The 16,786-nt window shown below is 66.6% G+C and overlaps 1 protein-coding gene across 1 annotated transcript in view; it reads left to right on the top strand.

The window, feature by feature from the left end:
* The first annotated feature begins 826 nt into the window (after positions 1 to 826).
* The window catches only part of MUC5B (mucin 5B, oligomeric mucus/gel-forming), a 38,080-nt gene continuing 22,120 nt past the window's right edge, over positions 827 to 16,786 (top strand). The window contains exons 1-25 of the mRNA XM_039470361.2: positions 827 to 896; positions 3,291 to 3,347; positions 4,348 to 4,419; positions 4,734 to 4,995; positions 5,150 to 5,264; positions 5,428 to 5,518; positions 5,796 to 5,902; positions 6,683 to 6,884; positions 7,260 to 7,385; positions 7,781 to 7,898; positions 7,985 to 8,123; positions 8,461 to 8,571; positions 8,837 to 8,906; positions 9,288 to 9,425; positions 9,808 to 9,972; positions 10,271 to 10,365; positions 10,456 to 10,582; positions 10,825 to 11,080; positions 11,611 to 11,666; positions 12,297 to 12,397; positions 12,667 to 12,818; positions 13,250 to 13,388; positions 13,466 to 13,576; positions 14,407 to 14,583; positions 14,929 to 15,168. Coding sequence (XP_039326295.2) covers positions 827 to 896; positions 3,291 to 3,347; positions 4,348 to 4,419; positions 4,734 to 4,995; positions 5,150 to 5,264; positions 5,428 to 5,518; positions 5,796 to 5,902; positions 6,683 to 6,884; positions 7,260 to 7,385; positions 7,781 to 7,898; positions 7,985 to 8,123; positions 8,461 to 8,571; positions 8,837 to 8,906; positions 9,288 to 9,425; positions 9,808 to 9,972; positions 10,271 to 10,365; positions 10,456 to 10,582; positions 10,825 to 11,080; positions 11,611 to 11,666; positions 12,297 to 12,397; positions 12,667 to 12,818; positions 13,250 to 13,388; positions 13,466 to 13,576; positions 14,407 to 14,583; positions 14,929 to 15,168 — 3,297 coding nt within the window. The remainder of the gene's footprint in view (positions 897 to 3,290; positions 3,348 to 4,347; positions 4,420 to 4,733; positions 4,996 to 5,149; positions 5,265 to 5,427; positions 5,519 to 5,795; positions 5,903 to 6,682; positions 6,885 to 7,259; positions 7,386 to 7,780; positions 7,899 to 7,984; positions 8,124 to 8,460; positions 8,572 to 8,836; positions 8,907 to 9,287; positions 9,426 to 9,807; positions 9,973 to 10,270; positions 10,366 to 10,455; positions 10,583 to 10,824; positions 11,081 to 11,610; positions 11,667 to 12,296; positions 12,398 to 12,666; positions 12,819 to 13,249; positions 13,389 to 13,465; positions 13,577 to 14,406; positions 14,584 to 14,928; positions 15,169 to 16,786) is intronic.

The raw sequence follows: 16,786 nt of genomic DNA, 5'->3' as shown, positions 1-16,786 counted from the left end.
CCCTGATTCACGGACACAGGGCTGGTGGCCTGCAGGCTGCCTGGGCAGGGCTGGTGTTGAATGAGCACAGCCGACTCCTGGGCGCATGGCCGGGGCGCACTTCGGGCCCGGTTTCCCCTTGAACTTGGACCTTGAAACAGATGAGCCTGGAGCCCTCCCAGGGTCTTTGAGGGGCTCTGGTCAGCTGGGCTGGGGTCTCTGGAAATGGGGCCTCCTCCAAGGACCCCCACAAGCCACCGAGACTGAGCATCCTGGCCACATGCATGCCTGAGCTGAGCAGGCGTCTCCAGGCTTCCCTGCTGGCTGAGCAGTGGCAAGAGAAGAGCTCCAGCCTCGGGGACCCTCCCCAGGCCTCAGGGACCCATGGTGAGCAGCCAGGGGAGCTGCCCAGAGGCTGGGGCTTCCTCCCAGCAGGAGCCAGAGTGGGGCTGAGTGTGAGTCAGGCTGGCTGACCGCTGGTTCCACGGACCCTGGGTCCAAGGCCCACCCTGCCCTCCAGTGGCTTTGCTGCCTAGGAAAGGTGCCAGGAGGGACTGGTCCTTCTCCTCTCCCTTCCGATTCTCAGAAGTTGCTGGGGGCAGGGGCGTCTTGGCCTTAGAGCACAGAGCTGCAAATCCTTCCTGATCCAGGCCTCTTCCCTGCCACAGCCCCTCCCCGAGAGCAAACACACGTGGCTGGCGCAGAGAAGAGCAGGGTGCCCTGCGTGGCTTGGCCTGGCTCGGGGCCACAGCTCCCTGCTACATAAGCCGGGGCCCCCAGGAGAGCAAGCACCCGGCCAGGCTCCCTCCCTGCCCGTCCGTGCCCCCACCCTCGTGCCAGCCCCAGGATGGGTGCCTGGAGCGTGTGCCGGGCGCCGGTGTGCGTCCTGGTGGCCCTGCTCATGGTGAAGCAGGCAGGTAAGGGCCCCCCACCCAGCCCCTCTGACTCCGTCTTCACAGTGGGGTCTCTGCAGGCTGCTCGCCTGGGGGCTTCTCCTGCAGCGTGGACGGACGGATCCCCTATGCCCCCACGAGTGTCCTGGATGGGACCCTATGTGTCCCCAACACAAGGCTCCTGGGCCCCACTGCTCACAGTGTCAGGGAACCCGGGAGCTGGCTTGGATGGGGTGTCAGGAGAAGTCGGTCCCCTGACTGAGAAGCAGGGCCCCTGGGAGACCACCGAGGGGGTCCTGGCCTTGGGGGTAGAACAGGAGTTGGCACGGGGGGCGGAGGCCACGGCTGAGGGTCTCTCTGGGGTCCTATGAGGCCCAGGCATGAGTGAGCAGGACCTGCCCAGGACAGGCTCTGCCCTCCATGACTGGTCTGGGGGTTACAGCTGGCAGGGCAGCTGAGGCACCGTCCTCTGGACTGCACAGCCAGCTGTGAGAGCCCCGGCCTGAACCCAGGCCCGACTCCCGTGGGGCTGTCCACGGGGCTCTCAGCCAAGTGGTTTCCCTGGCCTGCCGTTTGCCACAGCGTTAATACTGACTGTCAACAGAGAAAGACATGGCCTCGGGCCACCGGGAGACACCCTGCCCCAGGCTGCCGAAGCACCTCCCGGCCCCGCCCTCCTCCCCCTCCCAAGCTTGGGGTCTGGGCTGGGCAGGCGAGGCTCTGGGGCTCTCTCTACCTGTGGAAGGGAAGCTGGGAGGGGAGGGGATGGTCCCCTCAGGGCCCCTGACCCAAGTCCCCTTGCTGGGTGGTCAGCAGGGCGGGAGGCCAGGGGCATCCTCCAGTGGCCCCCAGTGTGGACGGAGGGAGCTGTCTCTGACCACAAAATTTGGGCGCTGGATTGACCAGAATAGCCATGTCTTCTAGACCGGCTCTTCGGGGCCATGCAGCCTGGGCCCCCCTCTCCTGAGCAGGGAGGCCAGGGCCTGTCAGCCCACTGGGCCCCACGCACATCCAAGCTGCGGGGTTGAGCCCTCTGCAGGGACGGTGCTCTAGTCTTGAGATGCACATCCTGTGGTCAGGGCAAGGCGGGCCCTGCACAGAGCGGCTTCATGTTAAGGGACACACCCCAGGGTGACGGGGTGGGGCCTGGTGGTGGGCACTTCTCTGGCTGAAAGGTGGACGACCAGGTGGCCCAGACCAAGGAGGGTGCCACACAGAGCAGATGCCCAGGGTCGGTCAGCCTGGGTGGGGCAAGGGCTGCCTGGGTCACAGAGGGGCCACCTGGGGCAGGCGCCATGGGTGGCAGTGTCCGGGCTGGGCCACACTCGTGGGCAGGGCTGTGGGCTGGGGGTCGGGTGGAGGACACAGGGCTTCCGGAGCCAGCCCCTGTGGTAGTTCCCAGATGTCAGCAGGACCAGGCTGGGAAGGCCAGGCAGGGTGTGAGCCGCCGGCCACCGGCCCGTCAGGCACAGCTCACACCACAGTTGCTGGCACCTCGCTGAGCCCTGACCTTGCTGTAGGGACTGAGGCCGCACCTCCCACGTCCCCACGGAAGTACAGGCCTGGGCTGGGCCCTCTCCTGCCTCCCCATGGAGCACGGACCTGGGTTGGGCTGTTCTCAGACTGGGCTCCAGAGGGGACCTCTGGGGACCCGGGAAGGAAGCGCCCCAACCCTAACTGGGCAGACAGGCCTGGAGGTCGGGGGGCCTCAGAGTCCTGGGCGGGCAGCTGCCTCTTTCCAGGGCTCTCTGCTTAGAGTCCAGCCTCCACGGGGCCAGCGGGTGAGGCCGTGCACGGAGGCAGTGGGCAGCCCAGGCGACCATGGGCGGCCGTCACAGCATCCACGGCCACATCGCTTGCTCCACCCTGAGGCCTGCCCCCGCCCGCCCCTCTCACCCTGACTTGGGGTTCGAGCTCGAAACTCGTTCTGGGCTTAGGTTTCTGCTAAGTCACGCCTGGAAGGCTCCGGCTGTGTCTTCCCAACAAAGGGAGTCTTTGTGGTTCTTCAGGGACGCCTGGGATGGGGCTGAATCCCCCTGGGGCGGCCAACGCCTTTTCCTGATTCCATCTTCCTCCCCCATTGCTTGAGGAGGCAGCAGCCCCACATGTCCCTCAGGGAGAGTGGGGGTCACCGGACAGGTGCAGGGGCCGCTGCTGGAAGCTTCCACCCTGCAGGTTTTCCATAGCACTGAGTGGCAGGGGAGGCATCTGTGGTTGCTGGTTGGGGTTGCCTGAGCGTCTGGCGAAGAGTCCTGGCCTTGGCCAGAGTGTGCCGCAGGGGAGCCTGAAGGGCGTGGAGACCCCACCTCGGACCCCACATGAGGCTGCCACACCAGTGATGTGGCCAGGTCCATGGCCAGGTTCGTGGCTGGCAGCCACATCTGGTTCCACACTGACTCCCATCCCCTCTTCCTTTAGAGACCCAGAGCCCTGCGGAGCCGAGTTGGGGGAGCTCAGGGTACAGCACAGACGGTGGTACGTGGCCGGACTCAGGTGGTGGGTTCCTGACTGGGCTGGAGGGGCTGGGATTCGGGCTGGGGCAGGCTGACACCTCTCCACGCAGCCATGAGTCCCACAGAGACCCTCCGTGGGTCCCCTGCCAGGGACAGTGCTGGCCTGAGGCGGGGCTGGGTGCTCCAAAGAGGAAAGTGCAGAGCAGAGAGATGTGCACACGCACACACACACACGTACGCAGACACGCACACACACATGCATGCAGACACGCACACACACATGCACGCAGACATGCACACACACACGCACACAGGCACACACACACACGCAGCCACATGCACATGCATGCATGCACACGGCACACACACAAGGCACACATGAACACAGGCACATGCACACACACGCACACACACACACAAGGCACATGCAAACAGACACATGCACACACATGCATGCACACATGCACAAGGCACACACGAACACAGGCACACACATGCACACACACACGCACCTGCACACACACATGTACACAGGCACACACACATATGCACACACATGCACACAGGTGTACACACATGCACATGCACAGATACGCACAAGGCACACATGCACACAGGCACACACATGAACACACAGAGGCACACACATGTGCACACACAGAGACATGCACAAGGTGCACACATACACAGACACACACATGCACACAAGCACATGCACACACATAAGGCACACACACGTGCATACAGGCACCTACAATCAGGCACCCACATATGCACACACACAGACCACACACCGCACACACACACACACACACAGGCACACACACACAGGCCAAAACACAAGAGCAGCAGTATTTCTGGGGTGGATGGGTCCAAGGGGTGAAGGAGCTGCCTTGTCTCCAGCCGGTCAGTGTTGGGCTCCCCTTCAACTCTGGGGGCTGGCGAGGAGGGTAGGGCCCGGAAGTGTGTCTCTGCTACCCCTTCCTGGCTAGGTTCCCGGGGTGACCAGCCCTCACCCACAGGCTCCGTGGCGTCTGCGTCCGCCCGGCGTGTGAGCTTTGTTCCACCCGTCACCGTCTTCCCCAGCCTGAGTGGTAAGCAGACGCTGCCCCTGCCAGCTGCAAGGGGAGGTTTGCCAGGGCCAAGGGTAGAGGCCCAGATCTAGGGATGCAGCTGGCACCAGGTGGGGCCACAGGGCCAGGCCCAAGTCACGCGCCGCCATGGGAGGGGGAACAGGTCGCGGTCATGGAGTGAAGCAGAGGCTGCCCGGGGCAGGGCCAGGCAGCACACAGCCAGCAGCTGACAGCGGGCCTTTCCACTCCAAAGCCCGGTGCCTCGGCCCAGGGGAGGCTCCTGGGTGGGGGCTGGCGTGGGAGTAGGGGGGCTTCATCCGAGATGCCCCCCACAGCCCTGAACCCGGCACACAACGGGCGTGTGTGCAGCACGTGGGGTGACTTCCACTACAAGACCTTCGACGGCGACGTCTTCCGCTTCCCCGGCCTCTGCAACTACGTGTTCTCCGAGCACTGCGGCGCCGCCTACCAGGACTTCAACGTGCAGCTGCGCCGAGGCCTGGCGGGCTCCAGGCCTGTGGTCACCCGTGTTGTCATCAAGGCCCAGGGGCTGGTGCTGGAGGTGTCCAATGGCTCTATCCTGCTCAACGGGCAGCGGTGAGCTGGCCTCCCCGGGGAAGGCCGAGGGCCGGGCCACACGATGCCACCTCCCCCGGCGGCTGTGTCTGACCTGTGCCAGGGCCGGGGCAGGATTGGGCTGGCGGGCAGCTGGGAGGGCCGGGCCCAGGGAGAGACCCTGCTGTCTGTGCAGGGAGGAGCTGCCCTACAGCCGCACTGGCCTCCTGGTGGAGCGGAGCGGGGACTACATCAAGGTCAGCGTCCGGCTAGTCCTGACCTTCCTGTGGAACGGAGCGGACAGCGCCCTGGTGAGGAAGCCCCTTGCCCCTCGTCCTCCAGACCAGGCCACGAAACCCCCACAGGGAGTCGAAGGATGCCTCCCTGGGCTTGGGGTCGCAGGACTTGGGGCATGTGGCCAGTGGGGGGGGATCAGAGACCCTGAGGCTGGAGCTGCCCCTCCCCCATTCTCAGCTGGAGCTGGACTCCAAATACGCCAACCAGACCTGCGGCCTGTGTGGGGACTTCAACGGCCTCCCGGCCTTCAACGAGTTCTATGCCCACAGTGAGTGCCACTGGGCAGAGGGGGTGGCGGCCGATTATGCTGGCCAACCAAGGACCACAGTTCCGGGGAGGAGGGAGGGGGCAGCACAGGGACCGGGCAGCAGGCAGGGAGGGGCCACAAGGGCTGTGGTCCTGGTCGGGGGAGGGGTGCCCCTGGGGCCACTGGCCTCAGGCACGAGCCGGAGTCCTCTGGCCTGGCCCCAGGAAGTGGGAGCCCAGACCCTGTCCCCAGGAGCCCCTCAGAGCCGCCACACCATGACCCATGCTTCTTCCCGCAGACACCAGGCTGAGCCCTCTGCAGTTTGGGAACCTGCAGAAGCTGGATGGGCCCACAGAGCTGTGCCCGGACCCGCTGCCCTCGCCGGCCAACAATTGCACGGATGAGGTGGGCTCTGCTCCTGGGCAGGGACGGCCTCCAGGTGCAGGGGCAGCCGGGCTGAGGTCTGAGGAATGTCCCCAGCTGACCAGGAGGGATGGTGGTGTCAGAGGGGTCCAGGCAGCCATGCTCTGTGTGCTCAGTTCCACGGCACACGCCGTCCACGTGTGGTGACATGCGTGTTCCTAGGGCCACATGTGTGCCCATCTGTGTGAGTGAATACAGGCCACACCACACGGGCTGGGCTGAGGGCGGGCCCTTGGGGAGCCCCGAGCAAGCCCTTCCCACCAGCAGGGGAACTCAGAAGGGGCCTGGAGGCTCCAGGAAGCCCAAACCAGCAGGATCTCTTAGCCTTCAATCGTACCACGAGTGAGAGCATCAGCCCTCACTGGGGAGCGGGGACCCACAGCTGGAGACCCGGGGCCTGGGGACAGAGGACACTCACCGCTGGGCTGCCCTGAACCGGCTGAGCTGCCCAGAGAGGCAGGGCCTCCACCCCCCTTTCTAGGAGCTGCCTCCCGGGGCCGGGTCCACGCCTTTCTCGGGCACTCACTCCAAGGCAGGCACATCCTGGTGGGGGCCCAGAGTCAGGGGTTGCTCCCTGAGGGCCAAGCAGGGCTCTGTGCTGGCAGCTGTGAGGCCACAGCGGGTGGATGGGGTGGGGCTGTGTACCAGGGGCCCTGAGGGGGAGAGGCCTTCCGGGCCTGGCCTGGCCTGGGTCCTGTTCCAGCGCTGTGGCAGCCCTGGTGAAGGACAGGGGTGCCCAGCCTGGCCCACTGTGTTCCCCAGGAGGGCATCTGCCGCCACACCCTGCTGGGGTCGGCCTTTGCGGAGTGCCAGGCACTGGTGGACAGTGCCGAGTACCTGGCCGCCTGCACCCAGGACCTGTGCCACTGCCCCACCTGCCCGTGTGCCACCTTTGCGGAATACTCGCGCCAGTGTGCCCATGCGGGTGGCCAGCCACAGAACTGGAGACGCCCCGACCTCTGCCGTGAGTGCCCATGGGCCTTCGCCAGGGATTGCGCTGGGGAGAAGGGGCAGGGGGAGTGCCTCAGTGGCCACAGTGGGGTGGGGAAGCCTGGGGGATGGGGGTTGAGGGCAGAGGAGCCCCCTTGGGCATAGTGGGCAGAGGCTACCCCAGGACCCCAAGAGGGGGTGGGGCCTCCGGGGGCTGCAGGAGCAGGAGAGACTGCACAGGAGGTGGTGGGGGTGGGGCCGGAGGGTAGACCTCACAACCATCCCGGGACCCAGCTCTGGCTTCTGCAGACTTGATGGCATGCGGAAGGTGGTGGCAGGAGGCTGGAGGAGCTGACCACGTGGACGGCGTGGGTCCCTCCCCGGCTCAGCCCCACCTCCTTCCCCGCAGCCCAGACCTGCCCCCTCAACATGCAGCACCAGGAGTGCGGCTCGCCCTGCGCGGACACCTGCTCCAACCCCCAGCGCGCGCAGCTCTGCGAGGATCACTGCGTGGACGGCTGCTTCTGCCCCCCAGGCAGGTCCCGGGTGCCCTGGGCGCCCCCCGGGGGCTTTCGGGTCTCTGCTCCCAACCCCGCCCCCAGCCTTATCAGGCCCAGATCAGAGCCCCTCATGCCAGAAAGTCCCACCCAGGGACCCAGGGCAGGGGCGGGTACTGGCTGGACGGTGCCGGACGACTGGCCGATGCGTGGAGGGAGGCAGAGCCCTGCCACGAGCCACCTGGGCCTGGTGGGGAAACCGAGGCCCAAATGTGCTTGGTGCTCATCCAAGTGGGTGGGGCTCAAGGCGGGGGTGGTGTCCTGCTGCAGGACTTCTTCCTGGAGGGAGGCAGCGCGTCCCCAAGGCAGGGGGTCTTCTGACCTCAGAGTGCCCCATGCACGGGCCAGCCCTGACTCACTCCCCGTCCCACAGGCACGGTGCTAGATGATGTTACGCACTCCGGCTGCCTGCCCCTCGAGCAGTGCCCCTGCACCCACAGCGGCCGCACCTACAGCCCAGGTGCTTCCTTCAACACCACCTGCAGCTCCTGGTATGCACCCGACAGCCTGGGGTCGGGGCGTGGAGGGTAGGGCCTGCCTCCTCCCCGCTCGTTCCGCTCACGGCCTCCCTCCACAGCACCTGTGCTGGGGGGCTGTGGCAGTGCCAGGATCTGCCGTGTCCGGGCACCTGCTCCGTGCAGGGCGGAGCCCACATCTCCACCTACGACGAGAAACTCTACGATCTCCACGGTGACTGCAGCTATGTCCTGTCCAAGGTCTGGCTTCGGGGCAGGGTCTCCAGACACCCAGCCTCTCCAGGGGACCCTCACGGCCATTCTGCCCAGGGGAGGCCCCCACGATGGCCATAGTGGGTGGATCTCTCTGCTGAGGGGGAGCCCTGGGTCCCCACAATGGACATAAAGGGCGGATCTCCCTGCTGAGCGGTACGGGGTCAAGGAGCCCCCAGGCCCTGAGACAAGCTGCTGGGAGGTGACCAGAGGGGCCAAGCGCACCTCCCCGCAGAGCCACATCCCCCACAAGGGCGTCCCCAGCACACTTCTGGGGGCACCCCACATTGAGCCAGGCCCAATGCATGCGTGGGTCCCTCCCCAGCAATGTGCTGACGGCAGCTTCACGGTGCTGGCTGAGCTGCGAAAGTGTGGCCTCACGGACAACGAGAACTGCCTCAAAGCAGTGACGCTCAACCTGGACGGCAGGGACACGGTGAGGAGCCGGCCGCGGCCCTGGGCTGGGGCGCGAAGGGGCGTTTGAAGGCGTGCGTTGAGCAAGTGCGGTCAGAGCTCCCCTCCAGCCGCAGGGCCGGGCAGCCCCTCCTGGCGGGCAGCTGCAGAGCCCACCGCAGGCCCAGGCCTGAGCTTCTCTGTGGGCTCTGACCCCGCGGTGGCCCCCGGGCAGGCCACCCCCTCATGTGAGAGTCGGGAACGGGTTCCTCCCCAGAGCTGACCTGCCGCCCGCCTCCTCCCGGCAGGCCATCCGGGTCCAGGCGGACGGCGCGGTGTTCATGAACTCCATCTACACGCAGCTGCCCCTGTCGGCAGGTACGCAGCTCCCCCGGGACGGCCAGGCCGGGCGGCGCCTCCCAGAGAGGCGGCTCCCACAGCCTGTGCGGTGTTGGCTCAGCCCCCTGCCAGCTCTCCATGGCCTCAGGCAGCTCCAGGAGCTCATCGGCTTCTCATCGGCTGAGTGGGGATGCCAGGTTCCTACCCAGGCTGCGGCGGGGACCCCACATCCGGCTCGCTGAGCCCGTCTCTCAGGGATCCTGAACCCGCTTGGCGGCCACAGGCGCAGGGCAGAGCAAGGGCTCCTGCCCACTCCCGGGTCTCAGCGGGGTGGCCCGGCCCGCTGGATGCCCTGGCCCTCCGATCTGGCCCTATCTGGCCCCGCAGCCCTGACCGGCCTCTCCTCCACACTCCCCGCAGCCAACATCACCCTGTTCCGGCCCTCCAGTTTCTTCGTCGTGGTGCAGACGGGCCTGGGGCTGCAGCTGCTGGTGCAGCTGGTGCCTCTCATGCAGGTGTTCGTCCGGCTGGACCCCGCCCACCAGGGCCAGATGTGCGGTGAGGCTGGGCAGGAGCCTTCGGTGGGTGCGGGGCCTGGACTAGTGCCAGGCTGCAGGGAGGGGGCAGGCAGAGGCGGGCAGGGGGCCGGGGAGAGGGCTGCTCCCAGGGCCCGGCAGAGACCCTGGTGCTGGCGCAGGACACCAGCATCTGACCGGTGCCCCAGAAGTGGCCGGGAGGAGGAAGGCAGCCCTGCCCTGGCTCATGCTGGCTCTGCACAGGGGCCGGACCCCCGGGGCTTATCTGCAGATGGTTCTGGAAGCAGAATCCAGGGACCGGGCTCTGGGCCGTTCTGCCCTGTGTGGCGCCTGGAGCGCCGGCAGGGGCCAGGAGCCGGTGGGTCCGACAGCAGCCACTGACATCCCCCAACACTGGCCCCCAGGCCTGTGTGGGAACTTCAACCAGAACCAGGCTGACGACTTCACGGCCCTCAGCGGGGTGGTGGAAGCCACGGGTGCAGCCTTTGCCAACACCTGGAAGGCCCAGGCCACCTGTGCCAATGCCAGGAACAGCTTCGAGGACCCCTGCTCCCTCAGTGTGGAGAATGGTACCCCTTGCTCCCACCCCCACAGTCACCCCAGGCTCAAGTGCCACCTAGCACCTTCCTGTCCCCTGGGCCACGGGAACCCCTGGGCGGGATTGGGGACCCCATGGAGGCAGGTGGGAGGCATCAGGAGGTATGTGCTTGGTGCCAGGTGGCTGGGACCCCCAAGGCGCAGCACGTGAGCCTCCAAATTCCAACTCACCGTTCCCAGGGCTGAGGGCGCGAAGGCCTGTGTGTGTGTCGGGGGTGGGCCGTGGGCTTCGGGGCAGGTCACGGAGATGGCGCCGGGTCTTCCCCGCAGATAACTACGCCCGGCACTGGTGCTCGCGGCTGACGGACCCCGCCGGCGCCTTCTCGCCCTGCCACTCCATCATCAACCCCAAACCCTTCCACTCGGTGAGAGGCCGCGAAGCAGCCCCCCAGGACTGCGCAGGGCGGGTGGGGAGCCATGGTGGGCTGGGGTCCCTGACGCCCCCCTCCCCGCAGAACTGCCTGTTTGACACCTGCAACTGTGAGCGCAGCGAGGACTGCCTGTGTGCCGCCCTGTCCTCCTACGTGCTCGCCTGCGCCGCCAAGGGCGTGCGGCTCAGCGGCTGGAGGGACGGCGTCTGCAGTGAGTGCCCGCGGGGTGGAGGTGTCGCGCTGCGTGGGGGCGCGGGGGCCCTGGGCGGCGGCACCTGTCACCCACGCGGTTCTCAGCCCCCAGCTTTGTCCTCCGCATCCCAGCCTCGCGAGAACCTCAAACCCTCGTGATCTCTGAGTCACAGACGGGGACGCAGCGTTGAGGATGGCGCGAGTGGGGGGGTCGGCCGGGCTGCCCGGCCACTGACCTGTCCCCCCGACTCCCAACCGCAGCCAGGTACATGCAGAGCTGCCCCGAGTCCCAGCGCTACGCCTACGTGGTGGACGCCTGCCAGCCCACCTGCCGCGGCCTGAGCGAGGCTGATGTCACCTGCGGCGTCGCCTTTGTGCCTGTGGACGGCTGCGCCTGCCCCTCCGGCACCTTCCTCAACGACGCGGGTGCCTGTGTGCCCGCCCGGGAGTGCCCCTGCTACGTTCACGGCACCGTGCTGGCCCCCGGGGAGGTGGTGCATGAGGAGGGCGCCGTGTGGTAAGAGCCGGCCGGGGACCGGGTCCCAGGTGCTCCTCGAAGCCACCACCCGCCCTCCCTGGGCAGACAGGGGCCTCCCGCTGAACTTCCGCTCCACACCCGAAGCCTTCTGCGCCTCCCCTGAGGGTTCTGAGACACGAGGGGCCAGGCTGGGGAGGGCGGCACAGGGTGGGCCCAGCATGTTCTGAAGAGAAAATTCCCGGCCGGGAGAGAGGCCGGGAGAATGCCTGCTGGCTGTTCTCACCTTGAATGGCAGCCCCTGCCGGGAAAGGGGGGACAGCCCCCACTCTCACCCTGGCCTCAAAGGCCGCTCCCAACCCCAGGGTCCCGACTGCCTGGTCACCCATCCGTGTGTATTTGCCCACGAGCCTCCGAGGGACTTGGGGTCTCCCACAGAACCCGGCGGCAGGCACCAGCTGGCCTTACAAGGAGGCGGCCGGGCTGGGGAGCTCAGCGGGGGCTCGGGAGCCCAGGGTGGGGTCTGTGGGGTGCAGGCCGCAGGTCCAGGCTGTGCGGTCCATCTCTCTCAGCTCGTGTGCAGGCGGGAAGCTGAGCTGCCTGGGAGCCACCCTGCAGAGAAACACAGGTAGGCGCCTGCCCCGCCCCACCTGAGCCCCACCCAGCCATGCCACACCCCGCCCAGCCCAGCCCCGCCCCACCTGAGCCCCACCCAGCCATGCCACACCCCGCCCAGCCCCGCCCCGCCCCACCTGAGCCCCACCCAGCCATGCCACACCCCGCCCAGCCCAGCCCCGCCCCACCTGAGCCCCACCCAGCCAAGCCACACCCCACCCAGCCCAGCCCCGCCCCACCTGAGCCCCACCCAGCCATGCCACACCCCGCCCAGCCCAGCCCAGCCCCACCTGAGCCCCACCCAGCCATGCCACACCCCGCCCAGCCCAGCCCCGCCCCACCTGAGCCCCACCCAGCCATGCCACACCCCGCCCAGCCCAGCCCAGCCCCACCTGAGCCCCACCCAGCCAGATCAGTCTTCACCTGGGCCCTGCCACAGGCCCCCACGCCTAGACATGCCAGGGAAGGAGGGGCTGGTGGGTCTCTGCCCTGCAGCATGGCTGGGGTGCCTTGGGGTTGGGGGCTGCTGGTGTTGTGGAACCCTGGTTAGCTCGGTCAGCAGGACAGGCTCAGGGCCGCCCAGGGACAGTTGGGGCCGAGGCTGCCCTTCCGCAGGACCCCTCCCACCGAGCTCTTCCCCCAGGGTGCGCGGCCCCCATGGTGTACCTGGACTGCAGCAACAGCTCAGCGGGCACCCCTGGGGCCGAGTGCGTCCGGAGCTGCCACACACTGGACGTGGGCTGTGTGAGTCTTCCGGTGCTGGCCTCGGCGACTCCCCACCGCCCCGTGCTTCAGGGAGGGTGGGCAGGGAAGGGTTCCCAGCTTCCCCAGCTCCCAAGCCCAGGGCCCCGGTGGTCCTGGAGACACTGCGTGGCCGAAGGCCTAACCCCCCCACCAGAAGCTCCGCCCCGACCCGGACATTGCCCGGGGGCCCTGGGCGTGCCTTCCCGAAGGATGAGTAGCATCTGCCCCCCCGGTGTCCGGCCCTGACCTCGACCTGCCTGGGCCCACAGTTCAGCACACACTGCGTGTCCGGCTGCGTCTGTCCCCCGGGGCTGGTGTCGGACGGGAGTGGGGGCTGCATCGCCGAGGAGGACTGTCCCTGCGTGCACAACGAGGCCATCTACAAGCCTGGGGAGACCATCAGGGTCGACTGCAACACCTGGTGGGTCTTGGGTCCCTCAGAGGCAGCGGGTGGGCAGGGAGGCCAGCGGATGTGGAGGCAGGAGGCAAGGAAGGGAGGGGGTGGGGAGGGAGGGCAAGGGGGAGGAAGGGGAGAGAGTAGGGAGGGCGGGGGGAGGGCAGGCGGTGAACTGGCTGGGGTGAGGTGGGGCGGTGGCACAAGAGTTGCTAGGAAAGCCAGGGGCCATCCTGTGCGTCCTCTGGAAGGTGGCCCAGGGACTGTGGTGCTACCAGGAACCTGGTGGGGCTGCATGCCCTGAAGTCACTGTGCGGGACCACCCCTTTCACCGAGGAGGGCCAGGCTGGGCCTGGGAGGCTGAGGCTCCAGGCTGACCCGCACGGGCCCGGGTGCTGGGTCTCGGGAAGGCCGGGAGGGCAGCCCCCGTGAGCAGGCACTGTCCTGGCCCCTTGCAGCACCTGCAGGAACCGGAGGTGGGAGTGCAGCCACCGGCTCTGCCTGGGCACCTGCGTGGCCTATGGCGATGGCCACGTCATCACCTTTGACGGCGAGCGCTACAGCTTCGAAGGCAGCTGCGAGTACACCCTGGCGCAGGTACGCCGACCCCTCCCCGGCTCCCACGCTGGGCACGCTCGGGCCTGCAGTCAGCTGCTTGTCTCCTCCCGGCCCAGGACTACTGTGGGGGCAACGCCAGCCACGGGACCTTCCGCGTCATCACGGAGAACATCCCCTGTGGGACCACCGGCACCACCTGCTCCAAGGCCATCAAGCTCTTCGTGGAGGTGAGAGCGGCCCCGGCTGTGAACGCCCCCGGGCCCGCAGCCAACGAGCCGGCCCAGGGAAGCCTCATGAGTGCAGCCACACTCACGGGTTCTCAGCGGTGTCCTGACAGGGGCTGCTGTTCCAAATAGCCACAAACCACGGGGCACAGACATACATTTTCCATCCTGGAGCCAGAAGTCAGAGACGCAGGCGGGCAGCACCACGCTCCCTGGGAGGGTCTGGGGAGGTCCTTCCTGCCTCCCCCAGCATCTCAGGCTCCAGGCGTCCCGTGGCTGTGGCTGCCTGTGGCCTCCCTCTGTGTCTGTGCCTCTATTCTCTTTTTTTGGGTTTTTTTTTTCGCTCTTCTGTCTCTGTAAGGACGCTGGTCATTGGATGTAGGGCACCCCCAGATAGTCCAGGATGATCTTATTTCAAGGTGCTTCCCTGAATCCCATCTTTAGAGATGCTTTCTCCCATGAAGGCTGCAGGCCAAGGTTCTGGGAGTTGGCATGTAAACAGACCTTTTCCAGAGCTGCCATTCACCCTGCCACACCCAGAGACACCCGGTCCAGCATGGGGGGCCAGAGCTCCCAGGGAAGAAGGCAGAGCCGCTGCCAGGGCCCTGCCAGGGGAGAAGGCAGGCCGACCGTGGTCCCTGCTCCCCGCACTTCCTGCCCAGCCTCTTGCCAAACCTTCACTGAGGGTCCCACCGACCCAGCTCATCCCGAACGCCAGCTCCCTGTGCCACGTGCACCTGCAGAGCCCTGCCCTGGGTGGGGAATCCCTGCAACTCAGGCCCCGCCCCGGGGACCACAGGGTCGGCTTCTGGCAGTGTCTGCCTCCCCTGCAGAGCTACGAGCTGATCCTCCAGGAGGGAACCTTTAAGGCGGTGGCCAGAGGGCCGGGCGGGGACCCCCCATACAGGATCCGCTACATGGGCATCTTCCTGGTCATTGAGACCCGCGGGATGGCCGTGTCCTGGGACCGGAAGACCAGCGTGTTCATCCGGCTGCACCAGGACTACAAGGTGAGCTCAGGCCGTGGCTCCCAGGCTCTGCAGGACCACCTGGCGGCCACAGAAACCTTGGTGCCAGGGGGGTCCTGTGGGACCTGCTGAGCCTGGCTGGTGAGAACCCTGCCCTCTGGCCTCCACAGTGGGCCGAAGGTTTTATAGGGAAACAGGTGCCACCCAGCGGCCCACCCAGGGACCCACTGCACCCGTCCCCTGCAAGTTTGCCGGGCACTGGCTAGGGAACCGGCTGTCCTCCCTCCGTCTCCCGAGGGCTCTGGACCCCGGGCTGGGCCCCATGCCACCTCCTGCGGGTGCCGGTGGCCCCGGCTCCAGGGCCCCACTCTCTTGGCGCCTCTGCAGGGCAGGGTCTGCGGCCTGTGCGGGAACTTCGATGGCAACGCCATCAACGACTTCACCACGCGGAGCCGGTCCGTGGTGGGGGACTCGCTGGAGTTCGGGAACAGCTGGAAGCTCTCCCCGTCCTGCCCGGACGCCCTGCCGCCCAAGGACCCCTGCACGGCCAACCCCTCCCGAAAGTCCTGGGCCCAGAAGCAGTGCAGCATCCTCCACGGCCCCACCTTCGCCGCCTGCCGCTCCCAGGTGGGGCTCTGTGCTTGGCAGACAGGGTGAAGTGGGGATGGCGGCTGCTTCCCTCCCACTGAGAGCCGGGTCTTCTGGGCACACGCCAGGGCTCCAAAGAGGGTCTGACCGTTCTCCCAGGGTACGCGGTCCTGCACGGCAGGCCCCAAGTCTGGATCTCCCGCCAGCCCCGCACCTGCACTCCCTGCCCCTGGCATGAAGCCAACTCTGCTGTCTCCCGGCCACTCCCTTGGCCACAGCCGCAGTCACACCCAGAGGCCCCAGACACCCTCCTCATCCCCAGACCTGCCCAGTTCTCAGTGCAAACTGGAAGGCCAGCCCGGCTCCCCGCCCAGCCAGGGAGGAATCAGAGATCAGCCGTAAGCAGAGAATTCCAAAAAGACAGTTTCCTGGCCGGGCGCAGTGGCTCATGCCTATAATCTCAGCACTTTGGGAAGCTGAGGTGGGTGGATCACCTGAGGTCAGGAGTTCAAGACCAGCCTGGCCAACATGACGAAACTCTGCCATACTAAAAATACAAGATTTACCCAGGCATGGTGGCATGCCTGTAATCCCAGCTACTTGGGAGGCTGAGGCAGAATAATCGCTTGAACCTGGGAGGTGGAGGTTGTAGTGACTGAGATTGCACCACTGCACTCCAGCCTGGGCAAGAAGAGTGAAATTCCGTCTCAAAACAAACAAACAAAAAACCCAAAAAACAGTTTCCTGTCATTTTAAGGAAGACTTGAGTGCCCACATAGGCACACAGCATGTGGTTCAGGGCTGAGCTGAGGGGCTGGCTTAGGGGCAGCAGTGGGCACAGTGGTGGGCACATTTGCTCATGGGAGGCCCTGGAGCACTGTCACGTCGGCTGCCGCTTGTCCCCTTGAAAAGGAAGCTGGCATCTGGGCCCAGATTCAGATGGGGCCTGGGAGGGGTGTGGGCTCTTGCCTGGAGGACACAGGCAGCTCCTCACGGTCAGGATGGGGCTAACAGCACGGCTTCCCCCGTGGCTGGTCTGGAAAGGAAGTGAGGCTGCACCGAGTCCCTGGCACCAGAAGTCACCGCTCCCTCCTTAGCGCAGGTTGACTGGGTGCCTGGAAGAGCCTCGCAAGTTCTGGGCTCACCCCGGCCATCAGGGGACAAGACCTGCCCTCACAGAACTAACTTTGGGAGGAGGCAGCAGGGTGGCGGGCGCTGGGTGGTCAGATGCCCAGGCGTGGAGAGCCCTGAGCGGGGGCCACCGCAGGGTTGGGTCAGCTGTGGGGAAGGCCCCCAGCTGGAAAGGAGGCCAGCACCACTGCCGCTGAGGGAGGTGGGGGCGAGAGCCAAGGGCGGGCAGAGGTGCTGTGCTCCATGTGGGTTTGGAAGCTGTAGGCCGCATGACCAGACCCACGTGATAAAAAAGATCCAAAGGGCACATGTGAAGGTAGGCAGAGGGGCAGCTGGACTGGTGGGCAGATGTATAGGTGGGCAGACGGGCAGGTGCACAGGTGGGCAGATGGGAAGCTACAGAGGTGGGTAGATGGACAGGTGGGCAGACGGGCAGGTGCACAGGTAGGCAGACGGGCAGGTGCACTGATGGGCAGATGGGAAGGTGCAGAGGTGGGTAGATGGACAGGTGGGCAAATGGATGGGT

The sequence above is a fragment of the Saimiri boliviensis genome, chromosome 6 (assembly GCF_048565385.1).
Source record: "Saimiri boliviensis isolate mSaiBol1 chromosome 6, mSaiBol1.pri, whole genome shotgun sequence".
Taxonomy (NCBI): Eukaryota; Metazoa; Chordata; class Mammalia; order Primates; family Cebidae; genus Saimiri; species Saimiri boliviensis.
Note: the sequence above shows the minus strand (reverse complement) of the source record. Positions and strands in the feature narration are given on the sequence as shown.